This window comes from Prenolepis imparis, unplaced genomic scaffold (genome assembly GCF_030444845.1).
Source record: "Prenolepis imparis isolate NDT839.2.m4 unplaced genomic scaffold, iyPreImpa1.0 SCAF_2, whole genome shotgun sequence".
Classification (NCBI taxonomy): Eukaryota; Metazoa; Arthropoda; class Insecta; order Hymenoptera; family Formicidae; genus Prenolepis; species Prenolepis imparis.
The window spans coordinates 22092335-22117494 of record NW_028141160.1 but is presented as its reverse complement, the minus strand read 5'-3'; the positions used below and the strand labels follow the sequence as shown (position 1 = coordinate 22117494).

The 25160-nt window shown below is 32.7% G+C and overlaps 6 protein-coding genes across 7 annotated transcripts; 3 read left to right on the top strand and 3 right to left on the bottom strand.

Annotated features, from left to right (window-relative positions):
- Positions 1-32: 32 nt before the first annotated feature.
- LOC145932954 (uncharacterized) lies at positions 33-1609 on the top strand. Its single transcript, XM_083032178.1, has 5 exons — positions 33-47; positions 172-427; positions 575-864; positions 1177-1285; positions 1362-1609. The coding sequence occupies exons 1-5, from the start codon at positions 33-35 to the stop codon at positions 1493-1495; spliced, it is 804 nt and encodes a 267-aa protein (XP_082888304.1). The 3' UTR covers positions 1496-1609.
- A 107-nt stretch (positions 1610-1716) lies between these two features.
- Positions 1717-3300, bottom strand: LOC145932953 (putative glucosamine 6-phosphate N-acetyltransferase). Its single transcript, XM_083032176.1, has 4 exons — positions 3279-3300; positions 2702-2755; positions 2494-2621; positions 1717-2395 (listed from the first exon to the last, which is right to left on the bottom strand). Exons 1-4 carry the CDS (start codon positions 3298-3300, stop codon positions 2162-2164), a joined length of 438 nt encoding a protein of 145 aa, XP_082888302.1. The 3' UTR covers positions 1717-2161.
- Positions 3301-3594: 294 nt separating this feature from the next.
- On the bottom strand, positions 3595-10324 carry LOC145932709 (putative glucosamine 6-phosphate N-acetyltransferase). 2 transcript variants are annotated; one of them, XM_083031898.1, is made up of 7 exons: positions 10279-10324; positions 5616-5648; positions 5131-5261; positions 4745-4865; positions 4566-4628; positions 4358-4485; positions 3595-4264 (listed from the first exon to the last, which is right to left on the bottom strand). In XM_083031898.1, the coding sequence occupies exons 3-7, from the start codon at positions 5143-5145 to the stop codon at positions 4022-4024; spliced, it is 570 nt and encodes a 189-aa protein (XP_082888024.1). In that variant the 5' UTR covers positions 5146-5261; positions 5616-5648; positions 10279-10324; the 3' UTR covers positions 3595-4021. The 2 variants fall into 2 exon arrangements, with proteins under 2 accessions (XP_082888024.1, XP_082888025.1); XM_083031899.1 differs by lacking the exons at positions 5616-5648; positions 10279-10324 and having other exon boundaries at positions 5131-5323.
- Positions 5598-10032, top strand: Mcph1 (Microcephalin). The gene is made up of 5 exons (XM_083031893.1): positions 5598-5847; positions 5935-8271; positions 8481-9131; positions 9243-9480; positions 9538-10032. Exons 2-5 carry the CDS (start codon positions 5939-5941, stop codon positions 9799-9801), a joined length of 3486 nt encoding a protein of 1161 aa, XP_082888019.1. The 5' UTR covers positions 5598-5847; positions 5935-5938; the 3' UTR covers positions 9802-10032.
- A 100-nt stretch (positions 10325-10424) lies between the features above and the next one.
- Positions 10425-15680, top strand: Tmem63 (transmembrane protein 63). The gene is made up of 12 exons (XM_083031897.1): positions 10425-10811; positions 11335-11458; positions 11592-11809; positions 11915-12194; positions 12306-12409; positions 12528-12723; positions 12834-12948; positions 13060-13256; positions 13501-13827; positions 13979-14254; positions 14396-14629; positions 15026-15680. The coding sequence occupies exons 1-12, from the start codon at positions 10792-10794 to the stop codon at positions 15224-15226; spliced, it is 2292 nt and encodes a 763-aa protein (XP_082888023.1). The 5' UTR covers positions 10425-10791; the 3' UTR covers positions 15227-15680.
- Positions 15681-17054: 1374 nt separating this feature from the next.
- Positions 17055-24491, bottom strand: Nsd (Nuclear receptor binding SET domain protein). Its single transcript, XM_083031892.1, has 13 exons — positions 23882-24491; positions 23271-23544; positions 22563-22957; positions 21754-22477; positions 21434-21600; positions 21026-21344; positions 20712-20934; positions 20426-20615; positions 19807-20236; positions 19494-19740; positions 19188-19405; positions 18519-18742; positions 17055-17397 (listed from the first exon to the last, which is right to left on the bottom strand). The coding sequence occupies exons 1-13, from the start codon at positions 24080-24082 to the stop codon at positions 17185-17187; spliced, it is 3825 nt and encodes a 1274-aa protein (XP_082888018.1). The 5' UTR covers positions 24083-24491; the 3' UTR covers positions 17055-17184.
- Positions 24492-25160: the final 669 nt, after the last annotated feature.

Here is a 25160-nt window from a genome sequence, read left to right as displayed (position 1 = left end):
TGTAACTTTGCAGGGAGCGGTCATAGAGAAAAATGTTTCATACAAAAGTTTTTTGACTTTGTGGAGAACATAAGATAGTGTTATCGGTTTGACCTTGGATAGTCGTTTGAAAATAACATAGAGGTCACCTTTAATTTCTTAATTGGAACCTATTATTTGTAAACATATAAGGCTTTTAATGATCAAAAAGCAATAAAATTGGAGATTCTAAATTATCCAAAATATACCAAAAATTGTTATCAAAATATATTTGTAGAGGCAGATGTGAATACTGCGACACCCAGCCTCAGCAACGCCGCGGCGACGTGGGCTGGATGGGCCGTTACTGCGGTCACGGCGAAATTTTATCGCAGTCAATCCGATACACCAAAATCCTCGAATGCCCATAATACATCTAGGATCTTATTAAATAAACCTGCTTCCTTAGGTTCGCATCGGTTCTCTTTACTAGCGTTCATCATATTATATCGTCTCTATAATCTCTTCTAAAATTTCATTAAAAAATAGAAATGTACTTTATATATTCCATGTACATATATCTCTTTATTACATTTCTTTCATTTAATTACTTTAGAACAAGCTAGTAGCTCTCAGAGCAGCGCCAGCACAACTGCCACAACGAGCAGCGCGACGAGCATGACCTCCCTCGATCCCGATCAGGAGCACGATACGCAAAATACTCAAAATACAAATTCCGATTGCGATTGGGATTGCTGGGATGCTGATAATTGGGGAGATATGGAACAGCATATGGAGCAGCCCGCCGCTACGCCATCGGTGCCACTGAATCCAGCTAATAGTAAATCATCGTCCGGCCACTCCCCTAAAGCTAATGAACAGTGGACCAGCCTTGAGGAGGAACCGGTTTGTATCTTGACATTTTAACATTTTTTTACACTGACTCAAGGTTCTGCTTTAACATCTTCATATGACTCGACTTAATTTGCATTGAAACGGATATGTTAATGCGAACGATAGCGCATGATTATAATACTTCGCTTCTTTTAGTAGTATATCTTTGCACCCTTTTCCTGTGTTTAATAAAAATATCTCAAAGTGCCGATTCATATTATAATTGAAGAAAATAAAGGAACAAACGCATATAAAAAAAAATAATATGATCTGACTATATATTATCTTGATTGTTAGTTAATGCATAATCTGTATATATTACAGGAAGAAGAAACAATCCAAGGTGTTCAAGAAAAAAATGATTCTTCCGAAGTAGGATGGGATGATTCAGAGTTTCAGCCTCTCGAAGATGTTCAGCCCTTCGAGCAACCAAGTATATTTGACTTGATTCTTAAATAACACATATACAAATCTCCAGTCATTTATTAAAAAATATATTTTTTGAATAGGCGTTCCTAGTGGAAATAATAAATTTGAAGAAGCAAGGAGAAAAAGAGAGGAACGTAAATTGGCCAGGCAAAGGCAAATGGAGGCGAAACGAGCGGTGAAATTACGAGCCAATCCAACTGCGAAAAAGATTTAAGTAATTATACACCGTATATATATATATATTGTACATTAAGCAAATTAAATATTACAAATAATACGATGAAAGTATTTTCTGTATTTATAACTTATCTGATGTAAGAAAGAAATTTATCCAAAAAAATGTTTTCTACAATATTATTTATTAACATTATATGCATAAAAAAATATACATATGTTAAGTAAAATTTAATTATTTTATTTAACAGTTATTTTCACTTTTTACAACCTAATGTAATGTCTATAATGTTACAGTATATTTTATATGCATATATAGGATCCATCTTTTTTAAAGACACTTTTTAGTGTTAACGTCTTAATTAACACTAGAAATAAAAGATACAGACTAAAGTTTGATATATTTTAGTTTGCATCATTATTAGTATAATATAATAAAATTTCTCTATAAAAAAAAGTATATAACTTTTTTTTAATTTTTGTTAATGAGATTTTTTCCTAGAAGAAATCGAATATAACATCTTAATTTCCAATCAAATGTGTGTGTGTGTGTATCTCGCTGCCAAATTTAAAATCTTGTCAAGGATATAATGCTATTTTTTACAATTTTTATTCATATGTATATTGCATCGCAAATATTTAATTGGTCAATTGCCATTATCATCAGGTGGCCACAATAAAACAAATTTAGTTACTATAAATGCGACTATTCAGTGGCGTTTTCACTGTGGAAATAATGTATGTTAAGATTATTCGTATTGTTAGTTTCTCTTTTGAAACCTATGTTCTCGTAAAATGGCACTAGACGATCTGTGCAATCTAAAGCTAATCTATAACAGTGAAAATAACGTGCTAATTGCATTATTATTGTCACCACTAGCTTCCCCAATGATTTACCTCTATAATTGTTGTTAACAACTACATCTTCCAAACGTCCTCGCTGTAAAAAAAAAAAAAAGTAATATATATCCATATACCATTATGTACTATTCTTGGTTTTAGAAGAGAAATTGGAGAATATAAAAAATAATTACATACCAAACAACAATTATGAATTAACTTCTGTTCTATAGCTAATGATGCACATGCAATTACTTTTCTAGAATTTATGTTTTCGATAACTACAACATAGTAACTGTCAGCAGCCTTCGTGCTGTAGAATCTATCTAAATAATGTGAGAATAAGAAGATATAGCCACATTATTTTTGTTACTTGTTGAAATTTAGTTTCTGATTATAAACTTACTTAAGAATTGTTCCTTGGTAACATTTCCAACATCGGTCAATTCAGACAAAAGAACTAAAAAACAATTTCATAATTAAATTACTTTCAAAAATATTGAATATTACGTTATATATTAGATATGTATTAATATGTGAAAAAATATACAGGGTGTCTAATTTTAATCTATCACCCCTTGTAACTTTGCAGGGAGCGGTCATAGAGAAAAATGTTTCATACAAAAGTTTTTTGACTTTGTGGAGAACATAAGATAGTGTTATCGGTTTGACCTTGGATAGTCGTTTGAAAATAACATAGAGGTCACCTTTAATTTCTTAATTGGAACCTATTATTTGTAAACATATAAGGCTTTTAATGATCAAAAAGCAATAAAATTGGAGATTCTAAATTATATACAAGATCTCATCCTAGTAAAGTTAAAACGCGAGAAAACATTAACGTATGTATCCTGTACCTGTGTTTCTTTCATGCTTTCACGTTTTCTTACGGCTTACGTTTACTTGTCACTTGTCAATCGCTTATCTCCGATAACATCTGCTTGTATCTGTCACTTGTCGCGTCTGACGTCTGACCGTCTGACCTGACACAACTTGACTGCACATGATTTTACGCATAGGTATATATATATACGGAACGTTAACTCAGCGGGGGAGTAATTAAGATATATATATATATATATATATATATATATATATATATATATATTGTACATTAAGCAAATTAAATATTACAAATACGATGAAAATATTTTCTGTATTAATAACTTATCTGATGTAAGAAATTTATCCAAAAAAATGTTTTCTACAATATTATTTATTAACATTATATGCATGAAAAAATATACATATGTTAAGTAAAATTTAATTAATTTATTTAACAGTTGCTTTCACTTTTTATAACCTAATGTAATCTCTATAATGTTACAATATATTTTATATGCATATAATAAGATCCATCTTTTTTAAAGACACTTTTTAGTGTTAACGTCTTAATTAACACTAGAAATACAATATAAAAGATACAGTATAAAGTTTGATATATTTTAGTTTGCATCAATATTAGTATAATATAATAAAATTTCTCTTATAAAAAAAGTATATAACTTTTTTTAAATTTTTTGTTAACTAATGAGATTATTTTTCCAGAAGAAATCGAATTATATTTTAATTGCCAATCAAATGTATCTCGCTGCCAAATTTAGAATCTTGCCAAGGATATAATGCTATTTTTTTCATTTTTTGTTCATATGTATATTGCATCGCAAGTTTTTGATTGGTCAATTGCCATTATCATCAGGTGGCCACAATAAAACAAATTTAGTTACTATAAACGCGACTGTTCAGTGGCGTTTTCACTGTGGAAACGCATATTAAGATAATTCGCATTGTTAGTTTCTCTTTTGAAACCTATGTTCTCGTAGAATGGCACTAGACGATCCGTGCAATCCAAAGATAACTTATAACAGTGAAAATAGCGTGCTAATTGCATTATTATTGTCACCACTAGCTTTCCCAATGATTTACCTCTATAATTGTTGTTAACAACTACATCTTCCAGACGTCCTCGCTGTAAAAAAAAAGTAATATATATCCATATACCATTATGTATTATTCTTGGTTTTAGAAGAAAAATTAGAGAATATAAAAAATAATTACATACCAAACTACAATTATGAATAAACTTCTGCTCTACAACTAATGTTGCACATGCAATTACTTTTCCAGAATTTGTGTCCTCGATAACTACAACATAGTAACCGCCAGCAGTCTTCATGCTGTAGAATCTATCTAAATAATGTGAGAATAAGAAGATATAGCCATATTATTTTTATTACTTGTTGAAATTTAGTTTCTGATTATAAACTTACTTAAGAATTGTTCCTTGGTAACATTTCCAACGTCGGTCAATTGAGACAAAAGAACTAAAAAACCTATCAAATTTCATAATTAAATTACTTTAAAAAATATTGAATATTATATTGTATATTAAATATGTATTATACACATGTGAAAAAATATATTGCAAGAACTAATTTATTAAATATACCTTTCTCATAATCCGTACTTCTTAGTGGTCTTATGAATAATCCAGCGACATGCGATATCGATATTCTATCCAGTATAGCAGGATTGAACAGATTAATTTCATCCTCTTTGATAGTTTTTCCCTGAAGCAGCAGAAATAATATAATTCCTTTAATAACACATTAATTGTTAACAATCTTCCGTATATTGAAACGAATAAATAGTACAATTTCTTGTTTTATTACCAGCTTGCGTAAACGATTTAAATAACGTGGCGCTTTAATTTTCTTTCCTTATATAAACATATAAGGATCAAAAAGCAATAAAATTGGAGATTCTAAATTATATACAATATCTCATCCTAATAAAGTTAAAGCGCGAGAAAACATTAACGTATGCATCCTGTACCTGTGTTTCGTTCATGCTTGTTGCACGTTTTCACGCGGCTTACGTTTACTTGTCACCTGTCAATCGCTAATCTCCGATCGCATCTGCTCGCATCTGTCGCCTGTCGCGTCTGACGTCTGACCTGACACAACCTGACCGCACATGTTTGGACCAGTGTTACCAATTTCAGGTCCCGGCCGCGTGCCGCGGCGGGTGGTGGAGGGAGAGGCATGATGGGGGCTGGGGGGTGCGCGCGCCGTTTCGTCACGTGACCGCGTCACGTGGTTTGGTGTGCCCCCACCCCCACCTCTGCGCAGCTGCCAAACCACGTGACGCAGCCACGTGACCGCGTCACGTGACAAAACGGAGCGCGCACCTCCCAGCCCCCACCACACCACTCCCCCCACCACCCGCCGCAGCTCGCGACCACGACCTGAATTTGGCAGCACTGGTTTGGACGCGTCAAAGCGTTCGCAGCGCTCGCAGCGGACTTAGCGCGTACTAACTTTCATCATGGAGCCGTGCTTTCGTTGACACGGCTGGAATACGAAAACAAACAGGATAATTGAACATTAATATTTTGAATAATAATGTATGAAAGTAATGGTGTATGATAGCGTTCGTTGTTCGCGAGATAAAACTCAACGAGGATTCATCGTGTAAAGATGCTTCTTCGTACGATCGAGTAGCATAATTTGTGAGCTTTTGAGAGTATCGTTTTTAACTTTTAACGCACAAGTATGTAAGAAATTTTTTTATATAATAAATTCGTTCATGTTGTGAGCATAAATATAATAAACTATTGTATAATTTTTTTAATGATAGATCAATGATGAGCCCCAATAAGAGAAAGATATTTGCGTCAGATACGTCTGATGATGATGACAGTTTCAAACGTCGACGCAGTTCCCTGAGAGTCAATCTGAGTTATTGCGAAAATTTGACGGATTCCGGCAATGGATCCCTGTGGAAGACAGAGACCGAGAAAGGGACGGATACAGCACGAGCTAATAGAAGACTGTCGAGAAGCAAAAGAAATGATATAAATGAAAAGAAGAATCGTCAAGTTGATTTTGACAATGAAGAGGATTTGCGAGTTAAAAACGATACGAGTAAGCTCGTTGTAAATAAGGACTCTAACATATCCTTTCATATCAAAGAAGGAATACAATTAAAACGTCTCACGGTGAATCTTGAGGATATGAATATTAAAGAAAGAGCTCTTGAAACAAACTGCAAACGCTTGAAAGATGCAATTTTAAACAAGACTAAAGAGATATTCGATAGAGAGAACGAACTTTCCATAAAAACTGCGATGATATTGAAGGATGAAAAAAATCGCTTTGCAGATGATAAACGTAATGCAAATATTGAGAATAAATCAGTTATTGTACTAGATGCAATGACCAATCATCAGTCAAGAAATAAGGCAATCATGGAACATGAAAAATGTACTAATATTGTGAACAATGAACAAAGAGACAATGAATATTCCAATATTGTCACTACACCGACAAATGGCAATCAAGTAGAAAGTTCCAAGAGAGCTGTAGATAAATCTAGATTAACTCAAAGACGGTTATTTGCCCAGGAAGACAAACAAATAGAGGGACAAGCAAAGTGTAAAATTATAGAGGATATCGTTTTGAAGGAAAAATTTCCATTATTCTCCCTCAGAGAGACAGATCAAACTGGCAGTCCCATATTAAGCGGCAGTAACAGAAGACTTGCCTTACGAAGAACAAGGTCTAAGATACTTTCACAAAATCAATTTGAAAAGCATAATACTACATTCTCAACTATACAGAGTGATGATATAGGAGTGCCCATTGTTTGCTCCACTTTCAACGAAGATATTATGACAGAGGAAAAAGACAATAACAGTCCCCACAACGAAGCAAACAGTGATACAGATACATCTCGTGCCACGTATACAATGAATAAAATAATATCTATGGAAATGACAGAAGTTCATGGCGGTATTCGAATGAATGAGAAGTATCCATCTGTACAAAGTATAAATTCGAGTAATAGTATCGAAACTAGCAAGAAAAAGGAATCCAAACGTCAAAGTTCAGAGCAGGATAGATGTGCTATTCAGATACAAAGAAGAGAGAATATTAATAGTCCTGTAAACAAATCTACAATACAAAATAACGTAGCGCATTTTAATTTGTCTCGCACAAATGATCAAAATACATTTGTACCTATGCAAACATCCAGTATTAGAGAAGTGGCAACAGTTATAAAAACATGTGACATACCGCAGATACATGATCGCGATAATGAAACTAAGAATCACGAGGGACGATGTACACTATCTTTGTCTGACAGCAATAATACAAATCGATCATCTTTAAATGTAAACACTTCGTTGGATGCAGTAACTGAAGCTAGCAAAGAGGAAAATGTTCGGAAAACGAACAATAGCAGGAATGATAGCAATCAAAATTTCAAAATGACAAAACCTAATAATAAAAAGTCAATAGTTTTGGATGATCAGTATGAAAGTTCAAACATCACTGAAACTTCATCATTGAAAATGAATACATCAGTAAATTCAATGGGCGATACATGGCAAAGAAGAAATAATCATCTTCAATCATTGATCTCAGATAAGAATGATGAAGACACAACGGAAAACCATCCAAGTATGGACAATCAACATTTATTACCAGCAGAAAATGAAGAGGTCAACGATGTAGACTTGTTAGAAAATATCAGCTTAATTCAGAGATTAAGAAATATCTCCACACAAAATCCGGTTTCCCATAACAATAAATCGAGAATTTCCGAAACGAAAGAGAAAGTAAGAATGGATAATAGATCTAACAATATCAAATTTCCAAGCAGTGATCGTACGAGTAATAGTGGAGATAGTTATGTTGAGGGAACTCCATATCCAATAAGCCGTTCAGTCTTGTTCAGAACACTTTTAAAACATAAGACACAGAATTCGGATAACAGTGTAGCATCTTGTAGCAATAATTTAAATTCTATGGACAATAAGGAGAACAATGCTACAACTAAGGCATCTTGTAGCAACAGTTTAAATTCTATGGACAATAAAAAGAACGATGCTACAACTAAGTCATCTTGTAGCAACAGTTTAAATTCTATGAACAATAAGGAGAATGATGCTAAAACTAAGTCAGATGCTATGTAAGTATATACAAATGTACGATAACATTTTTATGTAAATATTTTATGATAATATTTTTATGTAAACTATATATTTTAAATTACATATTATTTATGTCATTATATGATTCATGTAATATGGCTATATGAGATTCATATAGTATGTATTTATTAATTAAAGAGGAAGAGAGAAAGACTTCTTTCTAATACAGCCTTTTTTATGTTATTAGGTATTCAAAGACAGTTTTGGAAGACACAGCTAGTGATAATCCTTCTGTTATTCAAGATCAACAATTAAAAATTATAAAAGATACGGATGATGAAACAAGGTTTGAAACAGATGAAAAGAATATAGTTACCACTGATAATACAGAATGTATTTTAGTGAGAAAAGGTAGAAGAAGATTATTGCCACTTAATAATTCTCAGTTGTGTTCAATTACTCCAGTAGACGAGAATAAATGCATAGTTGAGGAATCGACATCTACATCTACAAAGAAAAACAGAAAACTGACAAAGAAACGTTCAAAGAGAAAATTAATGGGTTTCATGAATGACACAAGCTCTATTAAACGTAATATCTCGCGTGAACAAACATGGTCAGATAATGATTACAATGTATCTAAAACCAAGAAGAAAAAGGATAAAAAAATACAAAAACCGAGGAAGGTTATTAGCAAGAAAATCGTCATTAAGAAATTTGCCGACGAGAGCGTATTGAATATATTAAAGGAAAGTAGACAACAACAAAATGAAGAAGATGAATCGATAGAAAGTAGAGATTCCTTAAATGATTTTGCAAAACATCGCACAATACCTACTCAGCGGAATAAATATAAGTCTAAAAAGATCGTTATTGCAACGACTGGTCTATCAAAAGGGTAATAATAAGAAATTCTTTTAAAACGCTTCTTTTCTTTAAATTGAAAAAATTTTTGGTGTTATTTCACAAATGATTTTGTAATGAAATTACATATGTTTTATGTATATAGGGACAGAAGCTTGGTAAAGAGTATCGTCAAGTCTCTTGGCAAAGCAGAAATGGAAATGAATGTATCGAAACGAACGACTCACGTTGTGAGTACAGGTGTGCGTACAGTGAATCTGCTTCGAGGGATAATAAGAGGTTGTTGGTTGATCAACTTAGAATGGGTTCTGAAATCCTTGGAGAACAATGGCTGGTTAGATCCCGAAGAGTTTGAAATGAAACATTTCTCTAAAGCTGTGCAGGTAAGATAATTCGCGATGTAATGTGTATTCGCGTATTAACATATATGTATTTTTTAGGAAAATCGAAAAGACAGGCAATTATTCGGATTTTCATATGTCCCAGAATTGTTTGCAACATGTGGATTAATATATGTCGAGAATAAAACTACAGTGCCGTGTCAAACTCTTAAAGAACTTATAAAAACAGCAGGTGGACATATCACCGAGAATATTAAACTTGCCAAAATTATTATTGGTACAAATGGTCTGAAGGAGACCTGGGTTATAGATTCTATCACCACAGGTGAATTACAATTAACCAAACTTTATCAAAGAAAATAAGGAGGACAAGCAAAAGTATAAGTATAGCTTTTCTCTTGATTTTGTAAATTTATATAAAATTTATACGGTTATTTATTATAATATAAAAGACAACCATATATATTAAATAATTTTTTTTTGTACAATAATTCACGAATCACGATACAAAAGTATTGATAATATATAATATTGTACAAATATGAGAAATTTTTTAAGAATTATTTTTACAATTATTTAATTGTTTAGAATATCTGCTTTATCTTTTATTTATATCTTGTCCTAACATATCTTTTGTTTGTTGTCATACAATATTGTAATTTATAATAAATTTAATAAAAAAAATATTTAAAAGTATTGTACATTTCATTTTTAGCAAACTAACAGAAAGAACACTTCTTTTTCTATTTTATTATCATATCCTCTGTTATGTGTAAGGAGCATAAAACGTGCTTGCTCATTCTTTATTTTGAAAATTACGTGATATAAAGCAACAAATACCTTTCTGTTGAGTCAACTAAAGCGTATCTGTGTCTCCTGTCTCTCCTCCAGCGTTTGTATACGATTTTTCATGTGTGTGTGTGTGTGTGTGTGTGTGTGTGTGTGTGTGTGTGTGTGTGTGTGTGTGTGTGTGTGTGTGTGTGTGTGTGTGTGTGTACATACATTATTTGATAAAGAATGCTTTCGATTCTGGAGAAAGTTATTCAGCATACATATATATTTAGACTTTTGACTTTCACAATATTTGATCATATTGTTTCCCTCCTCCCCCCTTCTTCGTTTTTCACCTTTTACGAACCCGAGGATTTTTGATTATCTCTTTTCTCGTTCTCATTATCAGATCAGGTTCGGTTAGGTTACTTTCGCGGAACGCACACTTGTGCGTCCCCGCGACTGACAGCGACCCAGTATGACCCAGCCATACGATGTGTCAAACTGACACAGTTCGCTAACATGCTCCTTCGTATTTGTTTAACGGCATACTGATACTTGGCGCGTCTCTCACGATCGACCATGGATTACTACTCCGAAAAGTAAGTGACAGAATTAAGATAATACATATTATATGTTTCGTTTTACATGTCACTTAATTGCGCGATTTTCCGAAATTTATGCAGCTGTTCCTATCGCGATTGTTATCTTTCGCATTGTTCAATCTCGCGATCTCGTTTTGGCATTTCGACGAAATTTCTCAAGAACGATGTTATATTTTAAAAATATGATTTAAACGATAGATTCTGTATATATACTTTCTTTCCGAAATGTCGGGGTTTCTAACATGGTTCCAGCCGTATTACACATTTGTTTATCGAAGCGTACAATCTATGAGCACATATATGTGCAAATGTACTGTAATAATGTATTCGTGCCTTATTCGAGACTAATGATATTCGAACAATCTCTTTCTGCGCATATAAATAAAATTATAAAATAATTGTGTCGTGTCCCTTATGAGAATTTTGTAGAATTCAACATATATTTCCAATCATACTATAGTATATTTTATTGTTTTGTTAAAACAATGTAATATGTATATTGTTTGATTTACATTTACAGCGCATCTATAAGTGATCCCTACCCAGATACATGCATTTCGTTTCCCCGATATAATAGAACAATAATCACAGATGTATATGCAGGAATACCCGAGAATTTATTGCTAAATGTAATAGGATTTCTGGTAAGACTTCTTGCTTGATTTGTTGGAATATATATATACATATAGAAATGACAATTATAGTCAATGACTTGTATGGATAAAAGATATTAATATATATTAAACTGATATCTAACATAATACTATGTTATCAAAGCTTTTAGTTACTTTATTTGGCCTGTTACGTAAGAAGGCTTGGAATTATGGACGCCTTGCATTACTACATAAGTCTGATAACAGATGGATGGAGCTGTTTTATGGTGTTAATGAAAATAGAGATACCGATCCCTTATATATAGAAGCTTCTGTCAATTCTCAACTCTTTCAATTGGATAGAGGATTTCTCTCGTGGATTGTTACTGCTTTTAAGATTACGTTAGTATATTCAGGATAATCTAAAATATATTTTTATTCGTGTATCAATTGTTTCAGAATATATATCTCTAACATAATTTATATAATATTCTTTTACATTTTCAGTGACAATGAATTATTACAACGCGCAGGCCCTGATGGATTATTGTATATTTTGTTTGAGCGCTGCTTAATCATATTGACCATCATGATGCTTGTTGTATCATTGTGTATAGCTTTGCCCATAAATTTTCATGGGACCATGCAACCAGGAGACAGTGCGACATTTAGTCATACGACATTATCAAATCTAGATCCCACGTCCAATTGGATTTGGGTACACACAATATTACTCTTATCTTATCTGCCAGTTGGTGGATTTATTATGAGACGTTGTTTGAAACAGGTATCGCAATTATTATCTCAAAATTTATTCATTCTATTTTATCATATATACATATATGTATGTGTGTATATATGAAATTATATATATGAGAATTTTTATATGTGAATACAGGTGCGAGATACGCGACCTACTGGAGAATTTGCAGCTAGAACATTATTGATTACAGATATACCAAAACACCAATGCACTGTTGAAAATCTTACAGAATATTTCAAGTATGTATATATAATATATATGTATATGCATAGAAAAGAAAGCTTTCTCTTGCATTATATATAAATTTTCCTTTAATGTACTTGTTACCAACATTATTTAAATCGATAATTCTTCCAGGGAAGCATTTCCCACTTTAACAGTAGAAGACATTACATTAGCTCATGATATACAGCATCTTTCAAAGTTGGATGCAGAAAGAGATTGCGCGGAGCAGGCGCGCTTATATTGCGAGAATTATGCTAAAAAGAGAGAATCTTTGAAAATGTATCCTCGTCCATGTGGTCAATTTCTTGGAGCTTGCTGCAAGAAAAAGGTAAATGTATCAATAAAATTATAAATGTATAAAATCGATCACTTTATTGTATAATCATGAATACACAGACACAAATTATTTTTAACTATTGAAAGAATTTGAATTTGCAGCAAGTAGATGCTCAAGAATTTTACACCAATGAGGAAATACGATTAACAGCATTAGTTGAAGAAGAGAAAAATATGGCACTTAGTAAATCTCTTGGAGTAGCTTTTGTAACTTTAGGTATTTCATTATTATATATTTTTATATATATATATATATATATATACATTTATGTGTGTGTGTTTATTTTATAATTAGAATGAGAAAATTTACGATAAATATAATTAATAGGAACACCCGGTGCAACTAAGACTATGCGCAAACAGCTCAGATCCTCGTCGAATGTAAAATGGATCGTGGATTATGCTCCGATGCCCTCAGATATATTTTGGGAAAATCTGAGTATTCCCAGGCCTTGCTGGTATCTAAATGCTGTATTAATAAATTTCGCTTTGGGATTAGTATTATTTTTCCTTACTACACCAGCTGTAAGTCTATTTCTTTCAGCAAGAGCATATTTTATTATAAAAATTATATATAATAAAATTATATATATAAAGACAAACATAATTATAACAAAGAAATTGCGAGATATAAAAAGTATAGTAAACAACATAATAAACAATATAATGTTTTAATCCTCCATTAATTCTCTCTTAACTTTATTTCATTGACAAAAATTTTTAACAAAAATGAAAATACGATATATACATGTCTTTTTTTAAATTTTAGGTGGTAGTAACAAATGTCAATAAATTACCAATTACTGGAGAGATTATGAATTTAAGCCCGGTGATTTCATCCTTCCTGCCTACCGTGCTCTTAATCAGTGTAGCTGCTCTAATGCCTGCATTGGTCGCGAGGAGTGAATCGCTCGTAAGACATTGGACTAGGAGCAGCTTAAATCGTACTGTTATGAGAAAAACGTTGTTACTCTTGCTGCTGATGGTGCTTATATTACCTAGTCTAGGATTAACCAGCGCGGAAGCGTTTCTAGAATGGACTTTAAAGGACCGAAATAACACGGCAAAGTGGCAATGTGTATTTTTGCCAGATCAGGTGAGAGAGAAGAGTGTATTTGTGTGTGTCCACACTTTTCATAAGTTAAAAATATTATTATAAATATAAATAATATTACTAAAATAAGTAGAATTTTTTGTTACTCTAATATTTATGTCACACAAATCTAACAGGAATATAAAATTTGTAGGGTGCATTTTTTGTAAATTATGTTATAACTGCTGCCTTGCTCGGGAGTGGATTAGAATTGGTCAGATTCCCAGAACTCGCGTTGTACACCTTCAGACTCTGCGTAGCTCGCAGTCGTGCGGAGAGGATACATGTTAGAAAAGCAGTTCTGTGGGAGTTTCCGCTGGGAGCGCATTACGCGTGGTTACTCTTGGTCTTTACTATGACAACCGTCTATAGCCTGGCGTGTCCGTTAATAACTCCCTTTGGTCTACTCTATCTTGTACTTAAACACTTGGTACGTTTGACTCGATACCTTGCAACAACCACGTCATTCTCATGTTTTTGGATATGTATATATATATATATATATATATATATATATATATATATATATATATACATATATATTTATAAAATATTATCTCTTGACGAATAGGTGGACAGGCACAATTTATGCTTCGCTTATGGACCAAGCATCGGTGGTGGCCAACTGGCTGGAAGGGCAGTTGGTGCTGCAGGAGCTGCGCCAGTTTTAGCGCAAGCTGCTCTTTTGGCTTTAGGCCTGGTGCGAAGAGGTCTGTCTCCTTTAGCCGCGGTGCAACTCAGCGGTCTCTGCGCGACTATTTTGGGTCTGGTAACCGGTGCTGCATTGCCGTTATCAAAACCTAAGGTATTATATATATAGTTATTAAGCTATACTTAAATATTAAATTATTAAATTATTATAATACATATATTATTAATATAACAAAAATATAATAATAATACATATAACTTATGAATAGTCTTATGGGAGGATTCTCTGTTGAACTTTTCGTCAAAAATCACTTTCAAATGAGCAAAATCTACATATTATAATTTGAAAAAAATTATTTTTTTAAATTCAAATCTTGAAATTGTACATAATATATATACTTTACAATTAATACATATAAAAATGATAAACAAACTATAAACCAGAGATAGAAAGTAAAAAAAAAAAATAAATAAAAATTTTAATGGGACCTTTTTGTACATATTAATTATTTAGAATATCTAATTTAATCATTGATCAATTCTATTGTAGACACAAGTATCGAAAAGGGACCTCTCGACGGGTCAAAATTTCGTTGCACCAGTATTGCGAAAGAATATAATAACTTTAGAGGAAACTATATCTAGTGCCTCGAACTCGGAAGCGAATTTACCAAGTCCGACAAGTACCACTTCCTCTATACAAGAAAGTCCAAAGCTTTACCAAAACTATGGCGGTGAGCAAAGAGTTTAATATCTGTATTTATATCATGTCTGATGTGAAATATATATATACATATATATAGATATACAGAATGCTCCGTAATTTAAGAAGCTATACATATTATTCTAATTATTAATACATTAATGAACTAATGCAAGCTAGAGAAATTATAGCACAAATAATGTACATTGTAAAGTTTCTTATAGAGCTATCACATTAACACAAGTTAGTATAATTTATTATATTATAATTAATTTAGAAAAATTGCATAATACTACTTTAGGATTATTCTTTACCTTTATATTCTGTCACTTATAATATATATACTCTTACACTCTTTCATTTATAATTATTATATTTATAATTATATTTTTAAATCTTTATTATCATATGCAATACTTAACAATTTGTCATAAAAAAGTATGAAAATGATATTATATATTTAATACTCGTCTAAATTTGTATAAAATAAAGCCTTATATTAACAGTATATTCCACATAATTACTATTTAAAGAATCTCAAAAAGAAAAACAGAATTATTTTATCATTTCAAATTTAGCAGCATAATAATATAAAATGTCTATTATATTAATTTATCGTTTTAATATTATACTCTGTATCATAATAGCGTTAACACATAATATTGCTATGTAATAACTTTAAAGCTATTAAAGTTATTACATAGTAAGCTTACAATTATATACACATTTTACATGGAAATAGTTTTTAGTCAATAAGGTGCAATTTTTTCGATTTTCAATTTTATAAATAATAATATTGATATTTTCACAAGAAAATTTGAAATAATCTTTATAATAATATGTACATATCATTATCTAATTCACATCAAATTATGATAATAATTATATATAGTTTTTAGTGATTTAGCAGATTTAATATCAACTATAATGATTGCGACAAAGAAAATGGCTAAGCAGGATGTTTTCATTGTGAGAATATAATATAGAGAATCCTATAATTTTTACGTATTGCTTATTTTGTTTATATAGAAGTGTGATACATGTTACAATTACATATATGTATACATAATAAATTTTTTGGCGTATACATATTCAAATCTTAGGAATTTATAATTCAACACATCGTCGTTGGCTTGGTTAATCTACATTCTTTTGATTTTCTCAAAATGTTTTTTCGTCAAGTTTTCTCGAAGTTTTTTCAAAAGTTTTCTCATGATAAATAACTAGCGACATGTAATCTGTACAATTTTTAAAAAATTACAAAGTTTCACGATTCAAGATATATGTATAATCTTCTTCTTGTATTCGTAACTATTGTTTCTGCACATTTAAGAAAAACCTAAAAATGTATATTGCTTATTTTATATACAATTATTTCAATGAATTTTAAAAAAATGTCGTTTTGCCATTAATTTTCCGAAGGACTAAAAATAAAATATTAAATAAAAATCAATATTGTCCTTGTAAACTCTACTTATTACAAAATAAAATTATTCTCTTCTCGCAGAAACATCTCATTATTAATTTATCTCACAAAGATGAAACATTTTACAAAATGTGAGGCAGTGGAAATATTTATTGCAAAATCTGAAGAGTTAATAAAAAGTGATAAATATTGGATTGGAAAAGTTTGCTTATTTTTCCTCTCTCTTCTTCATTAAGGCACTAGTCATTGTGTAAAATTTTACATTTTAATTATACGTAGTATACACGTTGCAACATAAAAAAACGTTAATTATCAAATATTTTTCGAGATCCAGATTCTTTACTCAACTTTTAATATCTTACATAATTATATATATAATACATAACTACATATATATAATTATAATAAAATTATAATTATATATATAGAGTTATATTTATGCATATAATTAATATAATATATTAGACATATAATATTGGAACATATTTATTATACATATTATAACATATTAGAGAGCGAGAGAGAATTAATTTTTATTATACGAATAATGAAATATTATTAAATGAGAGATGGAAGATTCTTATTCACACAAGCTACCGCCAATTATGGCTTCCAACTGACTAGATGTAAGATTATTTAACTCCTTCGCTTGACTTTCTTCTCGTTGCAATTTATAAAATGTTTTTTTCTTCATTGTCCTTGAACTTTTATCACACGACATAAAATTAGTCTCGAGATTGCTTTCTTCCTCTTCCTTCTGAGATTCTTCGCTCTCTTCGCTGCTTAGATGAACCTGCGAGGCACATTGTTGTTTAAGACGATCTTTGCAAAAACATTTAAGAATTGCCGACTAATATTCGCTATCAGATATAGTATCTGAATGCGAAATTAGTACATTAACATTCGAATAATGAAAATACTTTTTAAGAATTAAACATGACTCACCATATCATTTTGAAATTAAACAAAAAGAAAATAATAAATAAACTTATTTTTTACTAAATGTATAAAAATAAATGATATATACATATATGTACAATTTATAAGTACTACGTAACAAATCACATCTACAATATACAATGTGAAAATACATTCTCATTTGCAAGTATAAAATTAAATAAAAAACTTTTTTAAATCAATTGTCACACTATTGCCAATTTGAGGGAGTAGGGGTGATGGGAACAATGAAAAATAATTAAAAATAAAAGAATTCAGGTATCTTTTGTTTTTCTTTGTTTTTTCAAAACATATGTGCTACTTCCTAATTTTACAGTATAATTTTCGTTATGTTACAACATTATAACAATAGTCGTTGCTTTCCTTATATATAAACTAGCCGCGATATTTATAAGTAAAAATTTTTATTTACTTTATAACGCACAATTGTGAAGTAAATGTATAAATGAATACCTTATCCTTCATTATTTATGTATTCTTTACATTATCAATTGTGACTTTTATGTTCAGATTATAATTTAAATTCATATTTTTGTGTGAATTTCAATTTAGCATAAAATTAATAGTGTAAATTTTCACAACGAAGTAAACAAGAGTGTGGTTCCTTTGGTAAATTACAAACACATTATTCTTATCTAGCCTCTTATCGAAACACTTCACTTTCAGAGATTGTATCACTGATCTTAAATAAGTTCTGTGAAATAAATTTTTCTCTCTCATGCTCTACCACCACCAAAGTATCTAATATGCAGCCAACTCAATTGTGCGCAAATAATAACAGAGATGTACAAATTAAGGATACAAAACGCTAATTGGATTATAAATGCATTATTATTAATGCACGAAATATCTCTATCTACAGCCAAGCTGTATGGATACGCAAAATAAGATTTGCGAAATTATCTGTTACAGTGATTTTTACTAATGACACAAATAAAGGGCAAGGTTTCATCTCACCTCTACGATAGAAACCCTTGGTGATTGTTCACGCGTCGTAATTTTTTCCATTACAATCGGACTATCGGAACTCGTCGATAAGTACTCTTTATCTGTCTCGTTATCATTATCTGAATATTCTTTCTCCTCTTCGATAGGCTTCTGTACATCCGCGTTTTCGTGTAACTTACATACGACGCCACCCTTCTCGCCGTCTCGTTCGAATAAATTACCATCCAAATGAACTAAAAGCAATATATAATGATATATATTAATATTAATTTTTGCAATGCATACAATTATATTATGCATATAGAGTATCCTTTTAACAATATCTTTTTTAACCAATTTGAGAAGTTGTTCTTCTTCAGCGAAAATATCCTAACCGAGTGAATTACTTTTTTTTCCAATTTTCAACATATGTATATTCTACACAACAGCAACAAAATTTGAAATTAAAGTTTTTGTTAAATAAAATCCAATGGAAATTTATTTAAAAAATGCTTGTGTCCTTTCTTTTCGATATAAGCTAGTTGTTTTAAAAGTCATTAAATCAAGATGTCTCGATATTTTCATTGAGAAAAAATTGATTTCAAATTGGTCAAGTCAATAAAAAGATATTGCTGATCTTGGGATATTCTATGCCGATATGTGTGCCGCGAATATGCGTTAACATTATTTTCAAACTACCTTGACAGAAGGCAGTGCTGCAGAAGGAACAGTGCGCTGACGTTCGACGTCCGCATTCTAAGCAATGATGCCAAGGGCAACTGAATTTTAATTCCGCGTCGTCGATTTCGACGCACGTTCTGTGATACTTTTTGTTACAAGTTTTTTGCGAACAGACTATAGAATTGTTCAAATCCGACATTTTTTGCCCGCATCGCCAACACATAAACTTCCTTGATCTAAAATAAAATCAATGAAATCGGTGACATATTGTTTGATAAGAAACACGATGATAAGACGATAAAGGAAAAAGTGTGTAATATGTACCTCTTATATCGTTTCGATTTATCTCTTTTCTTCGGCAACTGCTGCTTTTGCGCCTTCAAACCAATGAAGCCGCTACAATTCGGTGCACCGCAAAGACACACCTTCCGCGTTTCCCCGTCAGATGCTAAATTGTAATTGAACGTCAATTCTTCACCGGATTCTATGTCGCGCAAAGCAAACAGACCGATACGCGTGTCTCCGTTCACCGTCCACTTTTGCGTTTCGCAGTTCGGCGCGCAAGAATGATCTGTGAATAATAGCAGTTATTTCGAATTATCACGTTTACGTATGTAAACGTATAATATATACTCACTCATAAATCGGCTGAGATTGCCCTTCGGTTCCGCGTCGATCGTTCGATTATTGTCGATCGTTAAGAAGTAGAAATTCTCATTTTTTATTTCTTTCTTCCGATGCAATCTACGCTTATACTCTGTCTCATCTATAACTTCTCCCACGTACTCGTTGACGAATTGTCCTGCTTTGATATCCTCCAAAGTCTTCAGACCCCATCCGCGGCCTGTGGTGTGAAACGGCTCCATTGCCGGATACTGTCGTTGCACGAACGATTGATTCATGCATTTGGTTCCAGCCGGGCAGATTCCAGGACTGCATTCCACCAACAGTATACGATTCAAACAATCTGTACCCGGTGCGCAAGGATTATCCCAATCGAGGTCGCACTCGCACGCCACGATGCTCTCGACTTCAATCGGCTTGACGTTACCCACTGGTTTATTGACCTGTCGTACACCTATTTTCATTAAGACTTCCAACACCTCACTGGAGTTTTTTATCGGATTATAAGTTAATAATAAATTATACGCACATGCACGTATCATTTTTCGGTTCTATTTTATCAACCTTCAATTTTAAATAAACAATAAAATGTAAAAAAAAAAATTATATATAAAATCTGGTATAAACCGTACTTTTAATTTTACATATGGAGGCGGTTTCAATACTTTCGGTTCCTTAGTCATGGATCGCGCTGCTTTTAATTGCTGATGTAGTTTATTAGCTTCTTCTAGAGCTTTTCGAAATGTATCTTCCATTCCAGTCTTTTTAGTTATAGGTGGTTTTATACTTGCGTCACCGTCTTGATATAAAAAGGCTCGGCCTCTGAAAGACATGATGGAATTAGAAAAAGATGGATATTTATTAAATTGATGTATTTTAATTATATATTTTGTATGTAAAAAGGATATTTCTATTTACCTATGGACCCAATAATAATCATTAGACCCCAAAAACATTACGCAAAATTTACCGAGATCGTGAGGTATAGCTTCTACTTTTTCAGGAATTTCCTGCGGGTAACATATACGCGCCGGCCACCATCGATAATGACCGAGTTTCACCCACACAATTTCTCCATATAAAGGCTGTCTCCCTGTCTCACAATCTTCACAAATAAATCCACCGTCAGGCGCATTTATACCTAATTTTATATCGATGCAAGAATCATTTATTATTGCGCAATATATTAATCGAATAAGTTAGTGAGATTTTAATTTTATGAAAAGAGTTACCAAGACATTCTAAATGAAAGGAAGTCGGACACGTGTCGCAACAAATGAGACTTCCGCCGCGCGTACACAGGAAGCACCATGCCGCATTCAACGGAGGATCCCGTGCATTGTAATGCTTCGGACATACAATTTGACTACCTGTGAGAATCATTGAACCGGCAGGTAGACACAACGTGGAAGCGTGATAAGACGAAGGGCAACGGACGCATCTCGCTATTTTTTCGTTCGGGGCACGCGAATGATTGTCCTGAGGATTATCGGAACTGCATGTGTGACACACATGGTACGGACACGTCAAACGTCCACCTTGCCAATGTGACTGAGTAAAATGCAAACGTTTATCATTGTTAAAAAAATTGATATACATTTCAGAAAATATAGTATAGTAAAATGCAAAGTTTTACACACCTGAGGCCATGAGTTCAAACACTTGGAATGATAATGCTTCCCACAGGCTAGTACGATGCATCTTATTCTGTCTCCTTCCCTCTCATTGCATATGAAACATGCGGGTGCTACTCCAGAAAGGCAATCGATACACTTAAACGTTTCATCCTCTTGCTCCTCGTTTTTACCTGAATTTAATTAATTAATTGTTAATATATATCGCATATGATAATATATTAGATTGATCAAAAAAATTATTCGTCTTTTCTTATTTTATTAATGTAAAAGAATTTTTTGACCGATCTAATTAAAAATATATTGCATTTTATTATTATAATTACCATTATTTTCGGGTTCACTATTAATACTTTTCTTAATTATAATTAAATCGTCAAGTATTCTATCGTCCGATATGTTCTCGTCAACAGAGTGCTCTGGACTAGATTCGCCAGGTTTCACACAGGACAAATGAAAATAAGAATAACAAGGTCCTTTACATCTCGTTAATTTGCCTGTCTTCTCGCAAATCTGACAAACTTTCTCTTGCTTCATACCTTTAAAGAGATTGTATGGTTTACCACGTCTAGTTTCTGAAACGGAACTCTCTTCCTTGTCACTCTTACTTTTCTTTCTACTTTCTTTCGTACTTGTGTCAATTTCGATCGATGTCTCGAGATCTTCGTTATCTGGTGTACCTTCTTTCGAATGCGAACTATCACGAGTCATGTATGATCGGTACTTTTTTCGAAAAGCTGTATCCATACCATCCCAAGTTTTACGCAAATATTTTTTAATATCTTGCTCCGACGCGTTTGGGTATTCATCCTCCAGCAAATCTCTGTTTCGTTCGTAATAAACTTCAAATACGCCATCTTCGTCCTCCTCATTCTTGTCGACTTTTGTGTTTGTATTGTCGTGAGAACTTTTATGGCTTGAAGGAGACGAGGGTAAAGAATCCGAATTCAATTTCAAATCGATTTTACCGTTTACGATTCGCGAATTTTTCGATTTTGATACTTCGGATTTATTCAACTTCGATACTTCCGATTTTTCTGTATTATATTCCTGTAAAAATAAAAATATGGTTTTATATGTAACAAGCACAAGATCGAATTTATATGTATTATGTGTAAACAATTTTTAATATTACATTATCCTGTTTAGCGCGCTTGGCATCAGGCCCGTCCTGATCAGTCGAATATTTTCTCTTATTATTTTTATTCTTTTCAGCGGATGACTTTGCGTTTCTAGGAAGTTTAATTTTTGGCGCAAAAGTTTCGGCTCTCTCTTCAATTGTCATTGGTTGCACTTGCATAGCTTCATCAATGGCGTTCTCCCATTTTGATTTTATTCCCAGTTTCACGACAAAAGCGGCAGCGTATTTAGTATCCTTCTTCTTTGTTTCCGCTGTCAATGATTCTGATAGCTTTATAAAGTCAACAAGATTCGTGAATTGGATCATACAATTCGCTGAAACCCAACTATGACGTCCTCTGTCTCCAAAGTATTGAACATGTACGAACAAGATATGTGATCTGCTGTGAACTGTACCAAGAAGAAAGAGAAATAATTAAAAGTTTGTTTAATAATTTATATGTCTATCGATAAATTTTCTCTCTAATTCTGGCAATATAAATCTATAATAATTGATATTTAATAAAAGTATAACTTAATTTATACAATTATCCATGTATTTCTGCGACATTTTTCCAAATTTATATAAATTAATTATATAAATTATATAAATTATATAAAATTATAAAATTTATATAAAATTATATAAATTTATATAAATTATTAATATTTTTTATAATTTAAGAATTAATGAAATATATACATGAAAATTTTAGAAATATACCTCTCAACTTGCGATATGTTAATGAAACTGGATCAAGTGTTACAACACAAGGCCAAAACGGGAAATTGCCAACTCTGGCCCATGCTAACTGTCCTACTACCCACTGGCATTCTATGGTAGGACTTGTTACTTTTGAAGATGGATCCTCCTCTGTACTACTCGAAACCGTAGAAGAGCTGTTGGCTTCATCTACGGTGTTAATTGTATTAATCTCATCTATACTTTCACTACTATTCATGAAACTCTGTCTACGTGTCTTTGGAATCTTCAAATTCTGTAAAATTATACAAAAGCAATGAACATGAATTATTGTTTAATTACAAATAATTAAAAAGAGCAATATTTTTATTTTTAGATTAAACATTATATATCTATTAAAAAAAAAAAAACAAGACTTGTTAAATTCGGGAAATGACATTAGTAAGTGTATAAATATTAAATTATATATTTAAACACATGTTCCATACATAAATATATATACATATGTATATACCATTTGTATTTTTTGACTCTCTCTCTGATGCAAAATATATATATATATATTCAACAAGGAAATTGCGTTATACAAACGCTTTGAGTACATAAAAGCATAAAATATGCAGCGTGTATACCTGTAACGAGTCGGCAGCATTATTCGTGGAAGGCGGTCTTATTATTCTACCATAACGGCTTCTGGCAGACGGACTGCCATTGTAATTCTCGTGCAAGCCCTCTTGACCGTTACACACATCCTCGTTCGAAACTCCGACATTCTCGCCAGACTCGGCTGGTGTGGACGCCTTGTTGGCCTCCACTTGGCTAATGGTATTCATAACTGTATCATCAATGTGACATTATCGAATTCTTACAGCCCGAGTGTTACGAAACATGGAAGTGCATCGAATTCCCTAACGATGACTGTCTACGCGGGTCATGGAACGCCAGTAGTAGAGGCTCACGCGTTGAAAACAATTTTCACCACCGCTGGCCGCTGGGTATCAACGGCATCGGACGTCCGAGTGTCGAGGGTTACTCTCTTCTTTACGAAAGACTTGAGCCTACCTCGTCCGGAGTATGGATATTAGCTTCCGCACCGCAGGAACCACCACGCAATCCTAATTTCCGTCCTCTCGCTCGTCCCAATTGTTGTGAGTTGTGATAATAACGAATTGTAGAAGAACCTCGCGGAGCTCCCTGAAGCGGGCACGCGTTTCCCGCGATTTTGAGCGATCCACACGGTCGTGCTGTCGTTCCCAATAAAGTCACTAGATCGACAAGGTGACGTACCTCCTTTACCGACTGCTCTATTAACCTCTTTATTATTTTTTCTCTCTTCTCGAGGCCGTAGCACGACAGTTTTTGTCGCAGCAAAATATCCGAAAAGATTATTACATAAATAGCTCGCGATATCCCAATATATTCGAGGCCCGTTCGCTTTTCGTCAACTTCTTTATGAATTACCGAGATTTTTTCGTTTCTTCCTACGCGGGTAATTCTAGGGAATAAAGCGCGAGATATAGGTTTTTTTTGCCAACTACACTGGGCGTTACTAGGCGTCACAGGTTGCGTTCGGAAATCCGTCTGTCAAAGTGCAGACCTAGGCCGGTCGGATTTGGACGGAGCTTTCTGGCGCAGGGGGTGAAGATTTTAGGGGTGAAGGGCATAGACGTATGAATATATCTGGACGGAGCTTTCTGGCGCGGGGGGTGAAGATTTTAGAGGAGGAGGGGGCCGCCATATTGTCTGGCGACATTAGTGCTGCTCCATAGGTATAGAACAGTGTCATTGAATTATTTTATTGTGCGAAATTAATTTATTACACGAAAATATTAAAAAATGCCGCTTTGTGTTGCAATCGGCTGTTACAATAAAAGTTATCGCAAAGCTAATGATAAAAATCTAGTCTTTCTT